This window comes from Loxodonta africana, chromosome 16, assembly GCF_030014295.1.
Source record: "Loxodonta africana isolate mLoxAfr1 chromosome 16, mLoxAfr1.hap2, whole genome shotgun sequence".
Lineage (NCBI taxonomy): Eukaryota > Metazoa > Chordata > Mammalia > Proboscidea > Elephantidae > Loxodonta > Loxodonta africana.
Window position 1 is genome coordinate 32,244,008 of NC_087357.1, and position 22,986 is coordinate 32,266,993.

The window sequence follows — 22,986 nt, forward strand, 5'->3', positions numbered from 1 at the left end:
CCTAAGAAGGAGCCTTTGCCCCAGTTATTAGACTAGAGAGTACAGGTAGGGCTTCCCTCTCAAATGACCCACCCAGCTAGAACGCAAGCTGTGGATAGCCCACAGATGGGATTTCTGTTAAAGGATTCTGTCTGTTGGGTGGAGAGAAGGAATGTGCTGTCACATTATAGGGAGAGCAACTAGGTCACATAATAATGCGTGTATAAGTTTTTGTATGAGAAACTGACTTGAATTGTAAACTTTCAGTTACAGCACAATAAAACAAATGAGCAGAAAATAACAAGTGTCGGTGAAGATGTGGAGAAATTGGAAGCCTCAGACATTGCTTGTGGAAATGTAAAATGGTACAGCTGCTGTTGAAACAGTTTGGCAGTTGCTAAAAAAGTTAAACATAGAACTACAATATGACCTAGAAATTCTACTTGTAGGTATATACCCAAGAGAACCGAAAATATATGTTCATACAAAAACTTGTACATGAATGTTCATAACAGCATTTTTCATCTTAGGCAAAAGTACAAACAACCCAAATGTCCATCAACTGGAGAACTGATAAACAAAATGTAGTATCCATACAATGAAATATTCAGCCGTAAAAAAGAAGGAAGTTACAACATGAATGGATCAATCTTGATGACATTATGCTAAGTGAAAGAAACTAGGCACAAAAGGCCACATACTATATGATTCCATTTATGTTGAAATGTCCAGAATTGGCAAATCTATAGAGATAGAAACTAAATTGGCTGTCTCAGGCTCGGGGGTTGGGAGGAAAAGAGGAGGTGATTGTAAAGGGTACAGAGTTTTTTTTGAGGTGATGAAAATGTTCTAAAATTAATTGTGGTGGTGGTTGCAGAACTCTGAATATTAAAACCCCAAAATAAACCACTTTGAATGGTGTTATGATTGAATTGTTTTCCCCCAAAATACATGTCAGCTTGGCTAGGCCAAGAGTCTCAGTATTACATAATTTATTCTCTGTTCTGTAATCTGATGTAATTATCCTATGTTATAAAACCTAACCTCTATGATGTTAATGAGGCAGGATTAGAGGCAATTACGTTGACGAGACAGGATACAGTCTACAAGATTAGGTTATACCTTAAGTCAATCTCTTTTGAGATATAAAAAAGATTAAACAAAAAAGCAGAGATCAAGGACCTCCTACCACCAAGAAAGAAGACCCAGGAGTGGAGTGTGTCCTTTGGACCTGGGGTCCCTGCACCAAGAACCTCCTAGACCCAGGGGAGGATTGATGCCAAGCCACATGGAGATCTCCAAGGAATGCCGTTCCCACAGATGTTGAAAGGAGTGAAAGACCTTCCCTCAGAGCCAAAAGACAAAGAAAGCCTTCCTCCAGAGCTGGCACCCTGAATTCAGACTTCTAGCCTCCTAAACTGTGAGAAAATAAACTTCCGTTTATTAAAGCAAAAAAAAGGATTCTGTCTGTTAGGGTTAGGTAACTGAGAGCTGGCAATGGGACAGAGACCCCATGTCAAGCTGTCAGTGATTTAGAAGCAAAGAGATGTTTTTTCTGTCTCCCTCTCTGAGATGTGATCTGTTCCAAGGAGAGAAACCTCAGGTGAGGAGGACAGAGACAGCTGTCTCTTGATTTGAGCTGGGCAGAGTGCCCCACCTACAACAAGCCATAGAGAAGGAGAAGGCCCGATGTCATGTTTGTGTATCATGTTTCCCCTACTCCCATCCTTGGCTGCCTCTTAGTGTGATTGGATGCCTTGCTTGCACAGGGTAAGGACCTGGGCATGTAGGATCTGAAATTAGTGCAAAGAATAGCTTTACAAGGGGTGTTTAGGGCTTCAACCAAATAAAGTCAGGGAGGTGGAACAACTAGGCAGGGAGAATAAGGTCACTGTCACCACTCCTTTAACCACCTGATGGCCTCTCACTAATTACCCACTATGAGGCTCATTATCTGGTCTGCCTTGCTAAAGGGTAGAGCCCTCCTGTCAGATCAATAAATCTCAGGGCAACAGAGAGCCTTTTGGTAGAAGGCTTGAAAGACATGGATGGACTGAGAGAACTGGCCAGCTTAAATTGGTTCTGAAGTTGAATTTGGTCCTGAAGAATACAAGATGAAAATGGAAAGAAAAAAGCACCTCTGCATGCTATATGCAGAGTGGCTGTATAGAGGCAATAGTTACCATTTAAAAGGTAATCTTTCTGTAGCCTAGAAATTTGTATCCACCTTTCAGATCGTTTTTTCCAAAGAACTATATTGAATGATTGTGCCCTAGAGAAATATTCAAGTTATCTTGGATAGAAAGTCACTGTAAGCACCCAGTGGAGGGAGGGATGCTCATTCAATTGGAGTCTGTGGTTTTGTAATCAGGTTTCTATTTGTTCTAGTTCCTGTGCTTTTGACTCCCCCTCCCCCAGCCCCCAGGTATTTTGAGCTAAAGTATTATGAAAAAAAAAAACTCGATTTTTGCCTACAAAGGCAGCCCTCAGGACCCCATTTGGTCTAAAAATTCTCTTGTTCTTGGTGTCCACAGAAGTTCAGTAAGACAGGAAATGGATGCCTTGGCTTGAAATTCCCCAGATTTCTGTTCTGTGCTGCAGTGCAGTGATTTATTTAACATGGCCGTTTTAGTCATGGTCTGGTGACTCCCATAAAATTATTGGGTAGGACTATGCAAATTAGGTGCTTGTGGCACACCAAAGGGATTGAACAGCCTGCTAATAATGCAAATAAAGTACATGGAACCCTTGCAGGGGTGGGTCTCTGCAAATAAGCTATATGGAACCCCTGTAGGGGATTGGTCAGTTTTGCCATCCCACCAGGTTTAAAAAGAGCCAATCCCAGAGCAGGAAGGGGGCCTCACTAACATCAAGAAGAAGAGCCAGGAACAGAGCACATCATTTGGACCCAGGACCCTATGTTGGGAACCTTCTAGACCCAGGAAACAGAGCTGTAACCCCAGAGATGGCTCAAGACAGTGAGAAATGGTGGCAGAGGACCAGCAAGAGCAGAACCAGGAGACCAGCATGGGACAGAATGGTGGGCTTCCCTGCCCACAGAGCAAGGGGGCTACAGTGGGTGTGCTGACCAATGGAGGGAGGAAGTTGAGTGCCTTCGGGCAGGAGACTGCTGCAGAGTGGAATGCCTCCAGGCACTAATCAGTGGAGCTAAAGAGTTTTGTAACACTTGCCTGAGTGAGACAGAGGCCAGGCCAAGAGTGGAGGGCTGCCTATGGGCAACTGAGAAGAAGCTGTCCTGATTGAAGAACTGTATCCTGGGTTGTTCCTGTTACTTCCAAGTTAATTCTGATCCTGAACTGTAACTTGTTACTTCCCTAATAAACCCCATAACTGTGAATATGGTCTATGAGTTGTGTGCGGCCATTGCAATGAATTTTCAAACCCAGCAGAGAAGCTCAGAGTGGATGGCTGGTATCAGAATTGAAAAAAAGGTTGGAGGGGAGATACGTCTGACCTCCCCCTTACAGGAATCAGCCTTGGGCTGATGTTGATCTTGATTCCCCTCCCACCTCCTGAAGTTGGAAGAAGCCTGGCTTGCTGCCGTTTTTACACATGCAGAAGCACAGAAGTACCTTCTGGGTGCCCAGCCAGGGGCTACAAAAATGCAAAAATCATAGCTGTCCCTGAAGACTTCACAGTATACGGTATCAGGATCACTACTTTATTGCCTAGACCTTTGCCTGTGTGCTCTCTTGGAGACCTCTCTCAGCTGATATATTTGGAATGCTTCCAAAAGCCCCACCTGACCCTTTATAAGCTGAAGAAGGACAGATAAACCCACTGCTTGTCCTTGAACTCCCAGTGAAATATTGCCTCATTACAAACCCATAAATGGTTGGCTGATGATTTTACGTGGAGTGAGTTTCCACAAGGAGGGCCATGATCATTTAATATCTTTCATCCATGCCTCAGTTTCATAGAAATGGCAAAAGCAGAACCATTAATAGATGTCCTTAGTAATGGCAGGACCCTACAAGTCACTCAGCTTGGCAAGTGATTGAGTTTGTCATCCACTTAAAAAATAAACCTTATGTGGCCAATGCCTGGCTGAATTGAATATTTCCAAACACTGTTAATTGCTACCTGGAGTCCATTTAATTTGTTGGGGAGGATTGTGGAGTTGTCCAGAGGTGGAAGGGCGCACAATGAGGGGAATCCTTGACATTGTCGAAATACAAAGAGCTCCTTGCTTAGAGTTACTAATATATCAGTCTGAAATGTTCTTGCCCCAACCCAAAATGGAGTAGTTAAACCAAAAAAGACATAGGCTTACTGTCCATGGCCACACATCTTTTTTTTTTTTTTTTGACCAATCATGATTTGCTGAACTTATTTTTAAATCAACTTTATTGAGGTATAATAAACATACAAGAAAATGTATTTATGTAACCACCACCACAATCGAATTATAAGAATTCTATCACCCAAAAAAATTATTTTATGCTATTTTACAGTCAGTCTTCATCCTGAGTCTGTGCCCTAGGCAACCACCAATGTGCTTTTTGTCACTTTAGAGTTGATTTTATACTATATTCTGCCTGGCTTCTTTCTGAGATTGATTTACACTGTGACACACTTAACGTATTTACTCAAGAGAAATGAAAATATATGTCCACCCAAAGACTGGTACAAATGTTCATAGTGCATTATTCATAATAGCCAAAAAATGGAAACAACTCAAATGTGAATCAACTGATGAACGATGGATAAACAAAATGTGATAATATCCATATGATGGAATGTTATTTGGAAATTAAAAGGAAATGAAGTACTGATACGTGCTACTACATGGATGACCCCTGAAAACATTATGCTAAGTAGAAGAAGCCAGTCACAGAAGACCACATATTGTAGTATTCCATTTATTTGAAATGTCCAGATAGGCAAACCTATAGAGACAGAAAATAGATTAGTGGTTGCCTAGGGCTAGGGGCAGGGAGCAGGGTGGGAAATGACTGCTCATGGGTTTGGGGTTTCTTTTGGGGTTGGTGGACATGTTCTAAACTTAGATCACGGTGATGGTTGCACAACTATGTGGATGTACTAAAACAATTGAATTGTGCATTTTAAATGGATCGATTTTATGGTATAAAAAATTATATCCCGACAATGGGTTGGAGAGAGATGCTGATGAAGAGTGAGCTACTTGTATTAGGTGGACACTTGAGACTGTGTTGGCATCTCCTGTCTGGAGAGGAGATGGGAGGGTAGAGAGGGTTAGAAACTGGCAAAACGGTCATGAAAGGAGAGACTGGAAGGAGGGAGCGGGCTGACTCATTAGGGGGAGAGTAAATGGGAGTATGGAGTAAGGTGTGTATAAGCTTATATGTGACAGACTGACTTGATTTGTAAACTTTCACTTAAAGCACAATAAAAGTTACTTAAAAAAAAAAAATTATATCCCAATAAAGATGTCCAGAGTAGAACTGCGTCATAGGAAATCTGCCAAGGTAGTTTTTGAAAGTAGTTTGCCATTTTGCATTCCCACCATCAACCTGTATGAGTTCCAGCTGCTCCACATTGTTGGCAACCTTGGAATTGTGAGTTATTTTAATTTTAACCATTCTAGTAGGTATGTAGGAAACCCTGGTGGCATAGTGGTTAAGTGCTACAGCTGCGAACCAAAGGGTCGGCAGTTTGAATCCGCCAGGCGCTCCTTGGAAACTGTATGGGGCAGTTCTACTCTGTCCTATAGGATCACTATGAGTTGGAATCGACTTGATGGCACTGGATTTTAGTGGGTACTTAATGCTATCTCACGACAGGTTTAATTTGCATGGTGACTAATATGTTGAGGAGTTTTTCATGTGCTTATTAGCCATTTGGATATCTTCTTTTTCAAAGTGTGTTCAGATCATTTGCCTAATTTTAAAATTGAATTGTCTTTTTTTATTGTTTTTTTTTTAAGAGTTTTTTATATATACTACATGCAGGTCCTTTGTCAGGTATATGTATTGCGAATATTTTCTTCCAGTCAGTAGCTTGCCTTTGCATCTTCTTAATGGTGTCTTTTGAAAACCAGACATTTTTATGACGACCAATTTTAATTTAATTAGATATTGATGAAGATGAATTTATTAATTTTCCAATTGTGCTTTTAGTGTTTTATTTAATAAATTTTTGCCTACTTCAAGGTTGTGAAAATTTTCACCTATATTTTCTTAGATGTTTTATAGTTTTAGCTTTTGCGTTTAAGTCCATGATCCATTTCAAGTTAATTTTTTTGTATGGTGTGTGATAAGAGTAAATGTTTATTTTTTTTCACAAATGAATATGTAGTTGTTCCATCTCCATTTGTTGGAAAGACTCTTCTTTTCCCCCCTTGAAATATCTTGGCACGTTTGTAGAAAATCAATTGATTGTGTCTGTGTAGGTCTATTTCTGGACTATTGGTTCTGTTCCATTGAAGTCTGTGTCTAAACCTGTCTTATGTCCCACACTGTCTTAGTTATTGTAGCTCTATAATATATCTTGAAATCATGTAATATAAGTCCTCTGACTTTTTTTTATTGTTTTGACTATTCTAGATCCTGTGCATTTCCTTATCAATTATAAAAATTGCTTGTGCATTTCTATTAAAAAAAAATCCTGCTGAAATTTTGAATAGAATTGCCTTGATTCTATAGGTCAATTTTGGGAGAATTAACATCTTGCTAATACTGTTTTCAGATTCATGAACATAATATAGCTCTGTAGTTTATTTAAGTCTTTTAAAAATTTCTCTCATCAGTGTTTTGTAGTTTTGATTTTTTAACATACTGGTTGTCTTAGTTATCAGGTGCTGCTGTAACAGAAATAACAAAAGTGGATGGCTTTAACAAAGAGGAATTTATTCCTTTATAGTCTAAGAGGCTAGAAGTCCGAATTCTGTTGGTTCTGGGAGAAGGTGCTTGTCATCAGTCTTCCCTGGTTGAGGAGCTTCTCAGCACAGGGACCACAGGTCCAAAGGACATGCTGTTCTGGTTCTTGTTTCTTAGTGGTATGAGGTCCCCGTATCTCTCTGCTCGATTCTCTTTTATATCTCAAAAGAGTTTGACTCAAGATACAACCTAATCTTATAGATTGAGTCCTAACTCATTAACGTAACAGCCTATAATCCTGCCTCATTAACATCTTAGAGGTAGGATTTACAACACATAGGAAAATCACATCAGATGACAAAACGATAGACAGTCACACAATACTGGAAATAAGGGCCTAGCCAAATTGATACACATTTTTAGGGGACACAATTCAATCCATGACCTGGTCTTGCACCTATTTTGTTAAATTTATCCCTAAGTATGTTGTTTTTCTATGTAACGTAAATGATATTTTAAGAATTTCAAATTATAATTATTCACTGCTATTGTTTTTTATTGTGTAGAAACATAGTTGTTTCCAAATTGACCCTTTTTTCTGCACTCTTGATAAACTCATTTATTAGTTCTAGTAGCGTTTTTAATAGTCTCTAAATTTTTCTACACTTATAATCATGCTGTTGACAAATTAATTCAGTTTTACTTTCCAATCTGTATGCCTTTGATTTCTTTTTCTTGCCTTACTGGACTAAGACCTTAAGTACAATTTGAATAGAAGTGGTAAGAATGGACATCCTTGTCAGATCTTAAGGGGAAAGCTTTCAGTCTTTAACCGTTACAGCTAACGTGTTAGCTGTAAGTTTTCATAGATTCCCTTCTTAGGTTGAGGAATTTCCCTTCTATTCCTAGTTAGCTGAGGATTTTTATCATGAATGGATGTTGAATGTTGTCAGTGTTTTTTCTGTATCTATTAAGGATTTTTTTTTTTATTAAGGATTACATAGATTTTTTTTCCTTTATTCTGTTAATATAGTCATTGATTTTTAAAATATTAATCCAAACTTACATTCCTGGGATAAACCCCTCTTGACATGATATAATATTTATCTTATATGTTGCAAAATTTAAGTTGCTAATGATTTGTTAATTATTTTTGTGTCAGCGTTCATGAGGGATATTGGTTCATTGTAGTGTCTTTGTCTGCTTTTATATTAGAGTAAGGGCTGGCTTTTATAAAATGAGTTGCAGAATATTTCTTACTCCTCAATTTTTCACAAAGCATCTGTATAGGATTGGCATTATTTTTTACTTAAATGTTTGATAGAATTCACTGGTGAAGTCATCTGGGCCTGGAGTTTTCTGTGGGAACCATTTTTTACGCAACATTTTCTTATGAAAAATTTCAAACATATAGTTGAAAAAAATTATACAGTGAACAAACACCCCATATAACCACCACCTAGATTCTATCATTTACATTTTACTATACTTGCTTTGAGGATTCCTGGTGGTGCAATAGTTAAGCACTCAGCTGCTAACTGAAAGGTCAGCAGTTCGGGCCAACCAGCAATTCTGAGGGAGAAAAGACCTGGCAATCTATTTCCGTAAAGATTGCAGTCTAGAAAACTCTATGTGGCAGTTCTGCTGTATCATATAGGGTCGCTATGAGTCAGAATCAACTTGAGAGCACACAACAACATATTTGTTTTATCACATATTGGATCCATCCCTCCGTCAATCAATTCATCTTGTTTTTCTATGCATTTTTAAGTAAATTGCATGTATCAGTACACTTCTGTGGGAGACATTTTAATTATTAATTTAGTTTCTTTAATAAATTTAGGGATAGTCAGGATTTCTATTTGATCTTGAGCCAGTTTTAGTAATTTGTCTTCAAAGAAGTTGTCCATACATGTAGGTTGTTGAGTTTTCTTGGCATAAAATTGTTCGTAATACTCCCTTTTTTTCTTTGTAGGATTTGTAGCGATGTCCCGTTTCATTCATGATTCTTTAGTTCTTGATTAGTCTGACTAGAGGTTTATCAACTTTATTAATCTTTTCAAAGCATCAGTGTTTAATGTCATTGATTTTCTGTTTTCTATTTTATTGATTCTTATGGTTATCTTTATTGTTTCCTTATGTTTGCTTTGGGTTTAATTTGCTCTTTTTTTCTAATTTCTTAAGATGGAAACATAGATCATTATTTTAGCTCTTTATTTTTCTAATATAAAAAAATTACTGCTGTAAGTTTCTCTCTAAGCACTGTGTTAGCAACATCCCACAAATTTTGGTATGTTGTATTTTCATTTTCATGCAGTTCAAACTATTTCTCATTCCCCTTGTGATATTTAGAAATGTGTTGTTTCTCTTCAGTATTTGGGGATTTTCCAGATAAATTTCTGCTATTAATTTTTAATTTAACTCCTTGGTGGTCAGAATATATACTCAGTGTGATTTCAGTCCTTTTAAATGTATTGAGGTTTATTTTATGGCCCAGCATATGGTCTGTGTTGTTGAATAAACAAGACAACATAGATCCTGAGCATTTTTATGTCCTTTTAATTTGCTGAAAGGAATCATTTCTTCCCTTTCCCAATTTTTCCTTCGATTCTTGGGTCCAGGACCTAACCTTGATCATTCACAAAGGCTTGCCCCTCAAACCTCAAAAAAACGAGTAGAATTGAAACACTAAGCTCTTGAATCTCTGACATTTTGCCCTTTTAACTGTCTGCTTGTTCACTGTGCCTCTTTTAGACCATGTCTCTCCAGACATAGGCCAAGCTTTGTCCTGTATAGGAGAAGGTTAATCAGACGGCATCTAAAGAAAACCAGTAGTCTTCTCTGAGTACTAGTTAGCCCTGGAGCTCATGGATCTAATTGTTTCTTCTCCTTGTCTTCTGAGGTGAAAATCTGTTAACTGCAGTATGCAAACAAGTGCTAAAAATAGCTCAGCAAGACTTTGAACCTGGCTGTTCAAAGATCACCATGTGTGTCTGCTTACATTGTTTTGGACAGTTATCTAATGGGCACACTGCACAGTTGAGCAGATTTTATGCAGTTTGAAATGTGTTGCTAAATTGAACACACCTTAGAAGGGCATTTCAAAATGGATCAAATCTGATTTCTGAGAAATTGGAACTATGTGTTTGGGAGCAATGTGACTTTTCTCCCACCATTTCACCTTTTACTCCTCCCTCGTGCAAGACGTATTTTATTAGAATATCAGGGTTAAGCCTGAACAATGTGCTCTTCAGGTGATAGGTTCTGATGGAGGCTAAACTGTCAGTGCCCTGGTCACAGACCTATCTGAGCTAATAGCCCTCCCTGCAGCTGCTGTCTCAGGGTACCTGCTATGCTGGGGGAGAATTTTGCACTCACAACTAGCTAACCCATTAATGAAGAGTGGAGGAGGTGGTAGACAAAAGATAAGAGACCTAGAATTCCTATATTTTCCTTGTCTTAAGAGATGTGAAGCTATCTCAACCTGGCACCCACTTCCTGGTCAATTACGCAGCAGTCTCCAAGCCATACTTATGCTACTGGCCCAACCCTCTATCTGTGTGTGTGCCCTTCAGTGATAGTTTATCTTGATTCCCCCATTGCTCTGTGGGCTTTAGAAGCCTATCAGAGTGCTGAGAACAGTGCTGGGTGTACTGTCAGGCCCTCACTCTCTAATCTTGCCATGTGACCTTGATGAGAGATTCCTTTCCTTTTTGGTTGGGTCCCTGTGTGTGGACTACTAAGTTAGTCCACAAACATGTTGAATGTTTACTGTTTCTTAGGACTCTGTTAAACATTATGAAAATCCTATAATGTAACACTGGGTCTCTTCCCTCAGGGTGCTGAGAATCTAGCAAAAACATAATTTCACTGACTTGATTTGTAAACTTTCACTTAAAGCACAATAAAAATTATTTAAAAAAAAAAAATTTCAGTGAAAAAATTAGTAGTAGTAGCACATTTGTTTCTTAAGGAGAGGGCCTGCCGTTCTGCCTGCCTATCCCTGCTAACGCACAACCCTAAAGCAGTATGTTCTTCCATCCATGGGAAATCCCTCACTGGGCACTCTGTAGAAGATGGATCTCTTCCAGAAAGGAGGGAGGGGAGAGCACTCTGCTTGTTAATGTTTGAGGTTGGAATGGAAACTATGGAAATGGGTCAGTTTTCCCAATTCCCAATTCCCAAATAGGTCAGCAATTATGCATAAGATCATATCAGAGTGATAGGGAAGAAGAATAATAACAGCTATTTACTGAGCACTTTCTGAGTGTCTAGCACTTCATCTACATTGCCTTTAGTCCTCACGAACAATTCTATATGATGAGTGTTATTGATACCTTCATTTTACAGATGAGGCAACAGGCTCATCTAGCTCCACCCTGCTAGTAAGTGGTGGAGCTAGAATATGAGACCAGGCAGGCTGACTCTTATTCTTAACCACTATGCTATCTTGAAAATTACTAGCTATTGGTTGAAACTTTTTTTGGTACCTAGATGCAACTAGACCCAGCAGGGACTCATCAAGGTCTTTACTTAGCATCTATACAGTGCTTCTTGTTTAACTGGTCCTGGTTTTAGAAGAATAAATATGGTTTGTGGGGGAGGAAGAATTGGCTTTTTGCTTCTTTATCATCAGAATTCCTCTGCCACGCTGTCCAGTGCCCAACCATCACTTAGCTTAACTGTGAAAGGCTATTCTTGGACCAGTGAAATTGCAAGGTTAGGAACAGACTTTGATAGCTTCTGACAGAAAAAAAGGGGTGTCCCTCACTGGAGACACATAACCAGTTCTGAGGAAGGTCTGGTTTTAGAAAAGTAAAGGTGGGAGGCTAGATTAGATCCTTTCAGAGGAAATGAAAGATCACTTCCCCTATTTCTCTTTCAGTCTCCTGCCAAAGTTTATAGAGCATTTCAGCCCTCTAACAAATCCAGAGAAGGGAGCTAGGCAGTGCTCTGAGTAGGAGACTTTCATTTTTATAGGAAAAGGCATCTTTCATTGAGTTTGAGGAAGTTTACTGGGTATTAGAAGGAAAAAGGCTTCACCCTTCCTGGCTGGTAAATGGTGTATTTGCTTTGTCATGTTGTCCTTACCCAACAATGAGAGGGAGACCTCAGATGTCATTTACCGTAAAACTGCCTGCAGCTACTTGTACTTCTTCTCTAGCAGTTCATTTGTCGCTAACGGTTATTGAAGGCCTACTCTGCGCTCAGCACAATTTCTTTTAGTGATAGGACATTATGCTAGCACCAGGAGGTCCGAGCAGTGAACAGTTTAGGGGGTGACATGAGAAACAAACCTGATTATTCAAACTGTTTTCATTCTGTGGCCACCAGGATAGGTTTGTCCCAAATTCTGAACCATTATGACGGATGAATTTCTTATTTCCCCATTACTTGTCAGGGACCAAACTCTCTCATTATCAGCTTGTAGAATAAGCATACTTGTTCATCCCCTTCTAATTGATGGGAGACAGTGGACTATGTCCAGACTTAATTAAGCCTGGCGATGTTCTTGTTTATGGTTTCACAGCTTGATCCTTTAGGCTGTCCTTTCCTGCTTTGTGAGAGAAGTAATCACGGTTCTCTAACTAGTAAGGAAACACCTGAAATAGAGCAAATGATTAGAGTCCAGTGGGAGAGATGGATCAAGATTCTCTTACATGAAAATACCTTTTAAAAGAATTTTCATCTTCAGAATAGCTTTTTAACCCTCCCCCCTCCCCCCGATTCCCTTGTAACTCCTATATCTGTTTCAAAGCATCCAGAGATTAATTTCACTATGATTAGGAGGTTGGAAGGGTTAAAGCAGACTTGCATGGAAGTGGAACAGAGTGGTTGCAGACTCTTTGGGAGAATGGAATGAAGGCCTTGAGGTATGTGCATTCATCGTAGAAGAGATTGATTGAACCCCTTTAACACCTCATCCCAAGCCTGGAGACCACAGGATAGCTGAGCCTGAAGAAGGTCAGATGAAGATTAAAGACCTTTGGATTTCAGCTTCTAAACGAGTAACCAAAATAGCACGTAAAGCTAGATATTGCTGCTGATGAATTTGGAAACGTCTGTAAAGTGTCATTGGTAGTGTTCCGCTGCTACTGGTGGAAATTAGCAAGCCCTGAGGAGCCTTGTAATCAGTAAAACTGCAGCATCAAACCAGGCCTTGATTATGCTTCCTATTTCACGGGATAAATCAGCCAACTTGACCTCATAGACATATATAGAACACTCCACCCAACAGCTGCAAAGTATACATTCACTTCCATTTCACAGGATGATTGAGTTTGTTGTTGTGGTTAGGTGCAGTTGAATCCATATCAACCCATAGTGACCTTGTGTACAACAGAATGAAACACTGCTCAGTCCTTAGCCATCCTCACAATCGTTGCTATGTCTGAGCCCATTGTTACAACCACTGTGTTAATTCATCTCTTTGAGGGTCTTCCTCTTCTTCACTGACGCTCTGCTTTACCAAGCATGATATCCTTCTCCAGAGACTAGTCCCTCCTGATAACATGTCCAAGGTATATGAAATGAAGCCTCACCACCCTCACTTCTAAGGAGCGTTCTGGTTGTACTTCTTCCAAGACAGATTCGTTCATTCTTCTGGCAGTCCATGGTATATTCAAAATTCTTCACCAACATCATAATTCAAAGGCATCAATTCTTCTTCAGCCTTCCCTGTTCATTGAGTTTGAATTCCTCAAATCTTTCTTCTCTGGACAACCAAGTTTTATCCTGTAAACACAGGAAGATGCCCTACGGTAAACTAGCCTGCTAGTATAGGAGGACTGCTAGATTGGGAGTCAGAAAAATCTGGTGTGACTTTGAGGAAGTTACAATCTTTCTGGACTTCTATTTATTCATCTGTGAAATGGACTATGGGCTAGGTAGGTAATTTGAAAGGTTTGTTCCAGAAGTATTATTTCTATTGTTAAGTCCCGGGGGCACTTTGACACAAAGAGTTATGGTTGCCTTCCATTACATTGGTAACTTCAGACCCTCCTGACCACCATTTGACTACCTGATAAATCTTTTTTTTTTAACTGTGGTAAAATATATATAACAAAAAAATTGCCATTTTAAGTGTATAATTCAGGGACATTAATTACATTCACCATGTTGTACAACCATCTCCATTATCTGTTTCCAAAAGCTTTTCATCACCCCAAACAGAAACTCAGTTTCCCTTAAGCAGTACCTCTCCCATTACACTTGATTAATCTTATTTTAATACATCAAATACTTTCTATTCCATTTTTCTTCTTTTGTTCCATCTCAAAAGCCTTCACTCATTTGGAACCTTCTATTTACTAGATGGAAACCCTGGTGGTGTAGTGGTTAAGTACTACAGCTGCTAACCAAAGGGTCGGCAGTTCAAATCCTCCAGGTGCTCCTTGGAAACTCTATGGGGCAATTCTACTCTGTCCTATAGGGTCTCCATGAGTTGGAATCAACTCGACGGCACTGGGTTTGGGTTTTTTTTGTTGTTGTTGTTTATTTGCTAGATTGTATCATTTATATTTTTATAATTATTTCTAATCTTCATACTATGTTCTCTTCCTCACTTGGCAACCTGGCCTCTAGGGAAGGCCATACATGTTGCCCTGGCTGGGAGTGGGCTGATGGCAGCTTTAAATGCTTTCTTCAAATAGGTCATACTGTAGATGTCAGCTCAAATTGAGAATAAGGTTGTGAACATAAGTTTGCAGTCAGGTCACACCCTATCACTTAGTTGTCCTCTCATTCAGCTGGAAATTCAGTCTAATAGAGATTTGAGACTGTCTCAGCAATTTTTTAAGCACAGGGCACAACCCAGTGGCATCAAGGGTGGATAACCATTGCCAAGAACTTTTCTAACTTGATGGTTCTCGTTTGCTGCTATCTCCAGCCTAGAAGTTATTTCACCTCTCAATGGTCCTGCTAAAAACTGGGACACAGTCTTCTGAATAGTTTACAAGGAATGCCCATTGTGTATGCTAGAGGAAGAGTGTGTATGTATCTGAAATCTTTTCAACAAATTTGAACTAACCTCATACACTGAGTTCTCTCTCCTGTCAGCAAAGACCATCCTGATCCTGATGTGGCCACGACCGTCACAACCTTCGTCATGCAAGGCCAGGCCTCTGTGGGCCTCTCTACTGGCACTTTCTTTAGTATAACCTGTATTCCCTTGCACTACTCAAGGTTGTTAAGTTTGGCAGTGTGTACTGGGTATTCTCTGACTTCTGGATGATGTATTACGAGCTTTATTCAGGACAGTGAGGTCATGTGGGAGGCCTGCTTTCATATTGAGTAGAGAAGTTTCTTTTCCTCTTTCTCAGAATCTGCCATACACTGAAAGAAGATGAGTGGGGCAGTAGCTCCTAACTTATCCATAGAACTATCTGGGGACAACAGGAACTTCCAAATTCCCCTTGTCACCAGAAAGAGAATTTCATTATAAGATTAAAAAAACCTGTTGTCATCAAGTCGATTCCAACTCATAGCAACCCTAAAGGACAGAGTAGAACTGCCCCACAGGGTTTCCAAGGAGTGCCTGGTGGATTCTAACTGCCAGCCTTTTGGTTAGCAATAATAGCCCTTAACCACTATGCCCCACAGGGTTTCCAAGGAGTGCCTGGTGGATTCTAACTGCCAGCCTTTTGGTTAGCAATAATAGCCCTTAACCACTATGCCACCAAGATTAGCAACCATTTATTGACTAGTCATTATGTGACACGTATTAGACAGTCATTTAACATGGATTATCTCGTTTCACTACCACTTGTCTGTCAGTTTGTCATTCTGTGGTGGCTTGTGTGTTGCTGTGATGCTGGAAGCTATGCCACAGGTATTTCAAATGCCAGCAGGGCAGGGTCGCCCATGGTGGACAGCTTTCAGTGTAGCTTCCAGACTAAGACTAGGAAGCAGGACCTGGTGATCTACTTCCAAAAAAAAAAAAAAAGGCCAGTGAAAACCTTATGAATAGCAATGGAACACTGATATAGTGTTGAAAGATGTACCCCTCAGGTTCCAGCTGGGGAAGAGCTGACTCTTCAAAGTAGAGTTGACCTTAATGATGTGGATGGAATAAAGCTTTCAGGACCTTCATTTGCTGATGTGGCACAATGCAAAATGAGAGGAAACAGCTGCAAACATCCATTAATAATCGGAACGTGGACTGTACAAAGTATGAATCTAGGAAAATTGGAAGTCATCAAAAATGAAATGGAATGCATAAACATCGATATCCTAGCCATTAGTAAGCTGAAATGGACTTGTAATAGCCATTCTGAATTGGACAATCATATGGTCTAGTATGCCGGGAATGAAAAGTTGAAGAGGAATGGCATTGCATTCATCCTCAAAAAGAACATTTCAAGATATATCCTAAAGTACAGTGCTGTCAGTGATAGCATAATATCCATACACCTGTAAGGAAGATCAGTTAATTCGACTATTATTCAAATTTACCCATCAAACACTAACGCCAAAGATGAAGAAATTGAAGATTTTTACCAACTTCTGCAGTCTGATAATGACCAAACATGCAATCAAGATGCATTGATAAATACTGGTGATTGGAATGCAGAAATTGGAAACAAGAAGAAACAGTAGTTGGAAAATATGGCCTTGGTGATAGAAACAACGCCAGAGACCACATGATAGAATTTTCCAAGACCAATGACTTATTCACTCCAAATACCTTTTTTAAACAATGTAAACAGAGACTATACACATGGACCTCCCCAGATGGAATACACAAGAATCAAATCAACTACATCTGTGGAAAGAAATGTTGGAGAAACTCAATATCATCAGTCAGAACAAGGTCAGGGACCGACTATGGAACTGGCCACCAGTTGCTTATATGCAAGTTCAAATTGAAGCTGAAGAAAATTAAAACAAGTCCACGAGAGCAAAAGTACGACCTTAAGTATATTCTACCTGAATTTAGAGACCATTTCAAGAATAGATTTGACATATTAACACTAATGACCAAAGACCAGATGAGTTGTGGGATGACATTAAGGACATCATACATGAAGAAAGCAAAAGAAGGACCAAAATGGATGTCAGAAGAGACTCTGAAACTTGTTCTTAAACATAGAGTAGCTAAAGCAAATGGAAGAAATGAGGAAGTATAAGAGCCGAACAGAAAATTTCAGAGGGCTACTGGAGAAGACAAAGTATTATAATGAAATGTGCAAAGACCTGAAATTAGAAAACCAAAAGGGAAGAACACACTCAGCATTTCTCAAGGTGAAAGAACTGAAGAAAGAAATCAAGTCTCCAGTTGCAATATTGACAGATTCTATGGGCAAAATATTGCATGACACAGGAAGCATCAAAAAAAAGATAGAAGGAATACAGAGTTACTGTACCTGAAAGAATTGGTGGTTGTTCAGCCACTTCAGGAGGTAGCCTATGATCAGGGACCTATGGTATAGAAGGAAGAAGCCTAAGCTGCCTTGAAGGCATTGGCAAAAAACAAGGACCCAGGATTTGACAGAATACCAATTGAGATATTTCAACAAATGGATGCAGTGTTGGAAGCACTCGCTCATCTATGCCAGAAAATTTGGGAGACAGCTCCCTGGCCAACTGACTGAAAGAGATCCATATTTGTGCCCGTTCTAAAGAAAAGTAATCAAACAGAATGCGAAAATATCAAACAATTTTGTTAATATCATACCCAAGTAAAATTTTGCTGAACATAATTCACAAACGGTTGCAGCAGTATATCGACAGAGAACTGCCAGAAATTCAAGCTGGATTCAGAAGAGGACATGGAATGAGGGATATCATTGCTCATGTCAGATGGATCTTGGCTGAAAGCAAAAAATACCAGAAAGTTTTTTTTTTTTTTCCAGAAAGATGTTTACCTGTGTTTTATTGACTATGCAAAGGCATTAGACTGTGTGAATTATAATAAGTTGTGGATAACATTGTGAAAAATGGGAATTCCAGAACACTTAATTGTGTTCATGAGGAATCTGTACATAGATCAAGAGGCAGTCGTTCGAACAGAATAAGGGGATACTGCATGGTTTAAAATCAGTAACGATGTGCGTCAGGGTTGTATCCTTTCACTATACCTATTCAGTCTGTATACTGAGCAAATAATCTGAGAAGCTGGACTGTATGAAGAAGAACGTGGACTCAGGATTAAGGAAGACTCATTAACAACCTGCGATATACAGATGACACAATCTTGCTTGCTGAAAGTAAAGAGGACTTGAAGCACTTACTGATGAAGATCAAAGACTACAGCCTTCAGTGTGGATTAAACTTCAACATAAAACAAAAATCCTCAAAACTGGACCAATAACGAATATCTGATAAACAGAGGAAGTATTGAAATTGTCGAGTATTTCATTTTACTTGGATCCACAATCAATGCCCATGGAAGCAGCAGTCAAGAAATCAAATGATATATTGCAGTGGGCAGATCTGCTGCAAAAGACCTCTTTAAAGTGTTAAAAAGCAGATATGTCACTTTGAGGACTAAGGTATACCTTACATAAGCTGTGGTATTTTCAATCACCTCATATGCATGCAAAAGCTGGGCAATGAATAAAGAAGACCAAAGAAGAATTGATACCTTTGAATTATGGTGTGGACAAAGAATATTGAATATATCATGAACTACCAGAAGAACAAATAAATCTGCCTTGGAAGAAGTATAGCCAGAATGCTCTTTAGGAGCTTTCTGCCTTGGAAGAAGTATAGCCAGAATGCTCTTTAGGAGCTAGGTTGGTGAGACTTTGTTTGATGTACTTTGGACATGTTATCAGGAGACCAGTCCCTGGAGAAGGACATTATGCTTGTCAAAGGAGAGCGTCAGCAAAAAAGAGGAAGACCCTCAACGAGATGGATTGATACAGTGGCTACAACAATGGGCTTAAACATAACAATGATTGTGAGGATGGCATAGGACTGGGCAGGGCTTCGTTCTGTTATACATAGGGTTGCTATGAGTCAGAATTGACTGCATGGCACCTAACAACAACATCTCACTTCATCTTTATGAGATAGGTAGTGCCTACCCCGTTTTACAGATAAGAAAACCAAGGCTCAAAAAGTCAAATAACAACTCTTCAAACATGGATTGGACTAGACAATGGGTTGGAGAGGGATGCTGGTGATGAGTGAGCTTCTTGGATCAGGTGGACACTAGAGACTATGTTGGCATCTCCTGCCTGGAGGGAGATGAGAGGGTGGAGGGGGTTAGAAGCTGGCAAAATGGACATGAAAAGAGAGAGTGGAGGGAGAGAGTGGGCTGTCTCATTAGGGGGAGAGTAATTGGGAATGTGTAGCAAGGTATATATGGGTTTTTGTGTGAGAGACTGACTTGATTGGTAAACTTTCACTTAAAGTACAATAAAAATTATTTTTGAAAAAGGCAAATAAATTGTACAAATTTACAAAGGTAATCACTGGCAGATATGGGATCAAATTTTAGGTGTCTCTGACCTCACAGCTTATATTCTTAATGACTTTGCTGTCTTCTCAGGCCCTTCCCCTCCAGAGACCTCAAGGTCAGGTATTTAGGGCCCCCTGTTTGTTTTTCCTTCTCTTGATGCAGAGTGTTTCAGGGCAAATAAGAGGGCATAGGATATTTGAACTGAGACCATTTGTGTGTCCCTTGTCTTTCACTTAAATTCAGAAGATCTTTCTTTGTAGTGAAGAATCTTTTGTGTACATAGGAGCTTTGGGACGTTTGAAATAGGTAGATACTTCCTGGACTGTGAAGGCAGGTCTTCTTGAGTTGCAAGAGCTGTCCAGGTAACAGCTATGTAGCCATTGGGATAATAGTGTTTCACTCAATTGTATTTTACCTTTAGGAACTTAGAACATCTATTCCCATGTCATTTTAGGAAGGTAAGTTCAAGTTGCATTTTATAGAGAGAAGGGTTGAGGCTCAAAGAGGTTAGGTGAATTGTCTAAGGTCTCATAGGAAGTGTGGGGCTCACAGTTCTCTTTTTTTAGGCTCTTTGCCAGCACCCAAGTTCTTGTCTACAGAAGGTCATAGATGGGGGTGTAAAGATTTCTTAGAGAGCATGTGACTTGCCAGTGCTTCACTGGCTTTGGAGCTACCTTGCGCTGAGGTAGTAGGCATGGTTCTGGGAAGCCCACAAGCCCAAGGACTGGTGAATGAAGGTGGCTTGTGCTTGGGGAATAGACTGTTCCTGATGAGTTAGAGAAGGATCCCAATCTGGGAGAGGACTTTGGAGTTGCCAGAAAGCCAGAGGGAAGCTACAAATTTTGGTAAAACCTAAGCCTTTAGGCACAAGGGCTCTGGGAGATTGCTTTCTACCTAAGTGCTGCCCTTGCCGTGTTCCAGACCAGGGCGGCATGTGAGACTCAGACAGGGGCATGTTCCTAAAGTCTGGAGCTACAGTAAGCAAAGTCCCAGACTAGGAAGGAATTCCTAGTGCTCCAAAGTCCCAAATGAGCTGGTACCTAGACCTGAGCTTAAAATGTCTTCTTCCCTTGGGCATTAAAGAGAAGTGACAAGGGTGGGAGAAGACAGAGGCTGGATAAATTGACAAGCAGCTTTCCCCTGGGTAAAAGAAGATACAAGGGAGTAAGCCCACAAGAAGAAGCCCAAGAGAAGGAGGTGGCAATGGGCAGTGTCTACATAAGAGGAGAGCTAAGATCATTCCTTCTCTTAAGTCCAGCCAGGTCTCTGGTTTCCTCCCAAGGAGCTAATAGCTCAAGAATCTTCTGTGATTTCACCTCTCTGTAGCAAACTGGACTTTACTGGGAAAGGAAAAACCCCTTTTCTGAGTGAGATCTAGACTTTGCACTCTGCCCTAGCGAGAGGAGTAAGCCCAGGTGATCAAGTCAGCCTTACCTGAGGCCTGAGACTCACAGGATGTATCAGAGATACAGTTCTTCTGTACCTCCTCACAGAAATTGGTTTTAACATGAGGTTTGTCTTTTGGCACCTGACACCCCTCGGGGAAGACAGAGCCCAGGTTCCTGGGGTATAGGCATTACTGAGGCTGCCCAGATTTCTGGGCTAGGAAAACACATATTACTCTATTCTGCCTCATCCCAAGGGGCTGGTTCCATGTTGGAGGGAATTATGCCTTTTTCTGGGCTTGAGCCATTCATATCTGAGCCAAGACCTTGGCTGCAGATATTCTAGCCACGAGTGCAGCCCATGTGTAAGAGAGGACCAGATTACTTTGTGGGTGACTGCCGTTGCTGGGTACTGGTCCTCCTGTCTACAGAGCTGGCAAATGGAATTAGAAGCAGAGGAGTCAGCCTGTTCTAGGGTCTATGGGACACAGCCAGGCAAAGTGACCTTGTGGAGCTGGGTGACTGGAGGGAAGGAGCCTGAGCCAGCAACCTGGGCCAGACCTTTGCCCTAGCTTTCCCTTCCCCCAAAACTCAGAGGCTCTTCCATAGGATACAAGCCATCCCTGTGCTCTGCAGCCTCCCTGGATTCTTGGCAGGCAGAAGTGTTTATTACCAAGTGAAGTCTGCCCTGGCACAAAACAGGACTGGTGAAGGGAACAGCCCAGAGGCACCTTTGCCACCCCTAGGAGCTCATCCCCAATCCTTCCAACCTGTCCTAACTCCAGCTTGTTTCCTTTACCTCCACCTTCTGTCAGAACTAAGCCTGTCTCATCACTCACTCACCACCCCACCCCCTACAAGCTCCCTACCAAGCAGGAAGCTCTCCATGTTGTCATAGAGTTTCCTCCCAGGACAGATCAAGTTGCAAAATAGCTGTCATCCAGATTCCCAGACTAAGCAGTCCCTCTCCTGGTCTCTTCTTTCTGCCCAGCTTACTTCTTCTGACTTGATGTAGTGCCTCTCCTCCCAACAATCCTAGCCTCTGATTCATGGTCTTATATGCCAGAGTCATATCAGGCCTGGCCATGGTATCCCCTTCCTACTGGAACCATAGAGATCCAAAGTTCCTGTAGTCAGTGGAGATCTGAATCCCTACCCCTTTATACACACACACTGAAAGCCAGAGAGAGGCATCGTGGGGGAGAGACCCCTCATCATAACAAAACAAGATGAGATTAGCTCTAGCTTAGTCTAGAAACTGTCAAGGCCAGGATGCCCAAAAGTTCCATCCAGGCAAGGATACGAAGACTGATTTGGCATTGAGAAATGAAGACAAGTGGCAGATGATGCTCAGGAACATCCCAGGGCTGAAGAAATGTGGTACCCAGAAAGGGAGAAGGAAGCAGACATGGCAAAGTCTTACTCAATAACTGTGACAACCTGGACAGAGAAAGCTTCAGGATAGGGCAGAGAACACATTTATGATTTCAGGGATACTATTTTTTTTTTTATTGAGGGTTAGTGAGCTCAATACCCTGTAGTTACCTCTATTACGTTGTCTTTCCCTCTGTATTTGACTTTCTTGTTTTCATCCCTGTCTCCCCCACTGGACTGTGATCACCTGGTCACCTGGAAGTCAAGTATCATGTCTTAATTGTCTTTGAATTCTTGATGCCTAATACAGTGCCTGGAGCCCTGGTGGCGCAGCCGTTAAGAGCTATGGCTGCTAACCAAAAGGTCAGCAGTTCGAATCCACCAGCTGCTCCTCAGAAACCCTATTGGGCAGTTCTGCTCTGTCCTGTAGGGTCACCATGAGTTGGAATCCACTCGACGGCAACAGGTTTTTGTGTGTGTGTGTGTGTTGTGTGTGTGTGTTTGGTGAGCTTAGACACGCACTGTTCTGTCTTCTCTTTCCATGCTGTTTTACCAGTCCCGGAGTAAACTGTCTGGATGGCCAGGTTGGGCTGGTCAGGAAAGGCAGGGAGTGGGGGAGATTAGAAAGCGTGCCTAGAAACCTGAGGAATTGCTCCCTGTGGCTGGGTTTTTTTCTAGGTGGTAGGTAGTGAGCAATGAGCTCTGGTGGTGCGATGGTTAAGCACTTGTCTACTAACCAAAAGGTTGGCAGTTTTAACCCACCAGCTGCTCTGTGGAAGAAAAGACCTGGCGATCTGCTCCTGTAAAGATTACAGCCTAGGAACCCCTATGGGGCAGTTCTGCACTGTCATATTGGGTCACTATGAGTCAGAATGGATTCACCAGCACACAGCAACAAAGTAGTGAGCAAGGCCTCTTGGAGGTGTTGCCCTAGACTGAATCTGACCCAAGAAGGGCATGGGAGCCGAGAGGCCTGGCGTTTGCATGGCCTAAGTTCTGCCTGATCCTTGACCTCCCCCAG

At 40.9% G+C, this 22,986-nt stretch overlaps 1 protein-coding gene across 9 annotated transcripts in view; it reads left to right on the forward strand.

The window, feature by feature from the left end:
• The window catches only part of ARMH3 (armadillo like helical domain containing 3), a 219,318-nt gene that overhangs the window by 192,171 nt on the left and 4,161 nt on the right, over nt 1-22,986 (forward strand). The window contains exon 26 of one of the 9 annotated variants that reach the window (XM_064269400.1): nt 247-22,979. The exons of the other annotated variants lie outside the window; for them this stretch is intronic. Coding sequence (XP_064125470.1) covers nt 247-360 — 114 coding nt within the window. The 3' untranslated portion in view covers nt 361-22,979. Of the gene's footprint in view, nt 1-246; nt 22,980-22,986 lie in introns of those variants that run through there. 9 annotated transcript variants of the gene reach the window in all.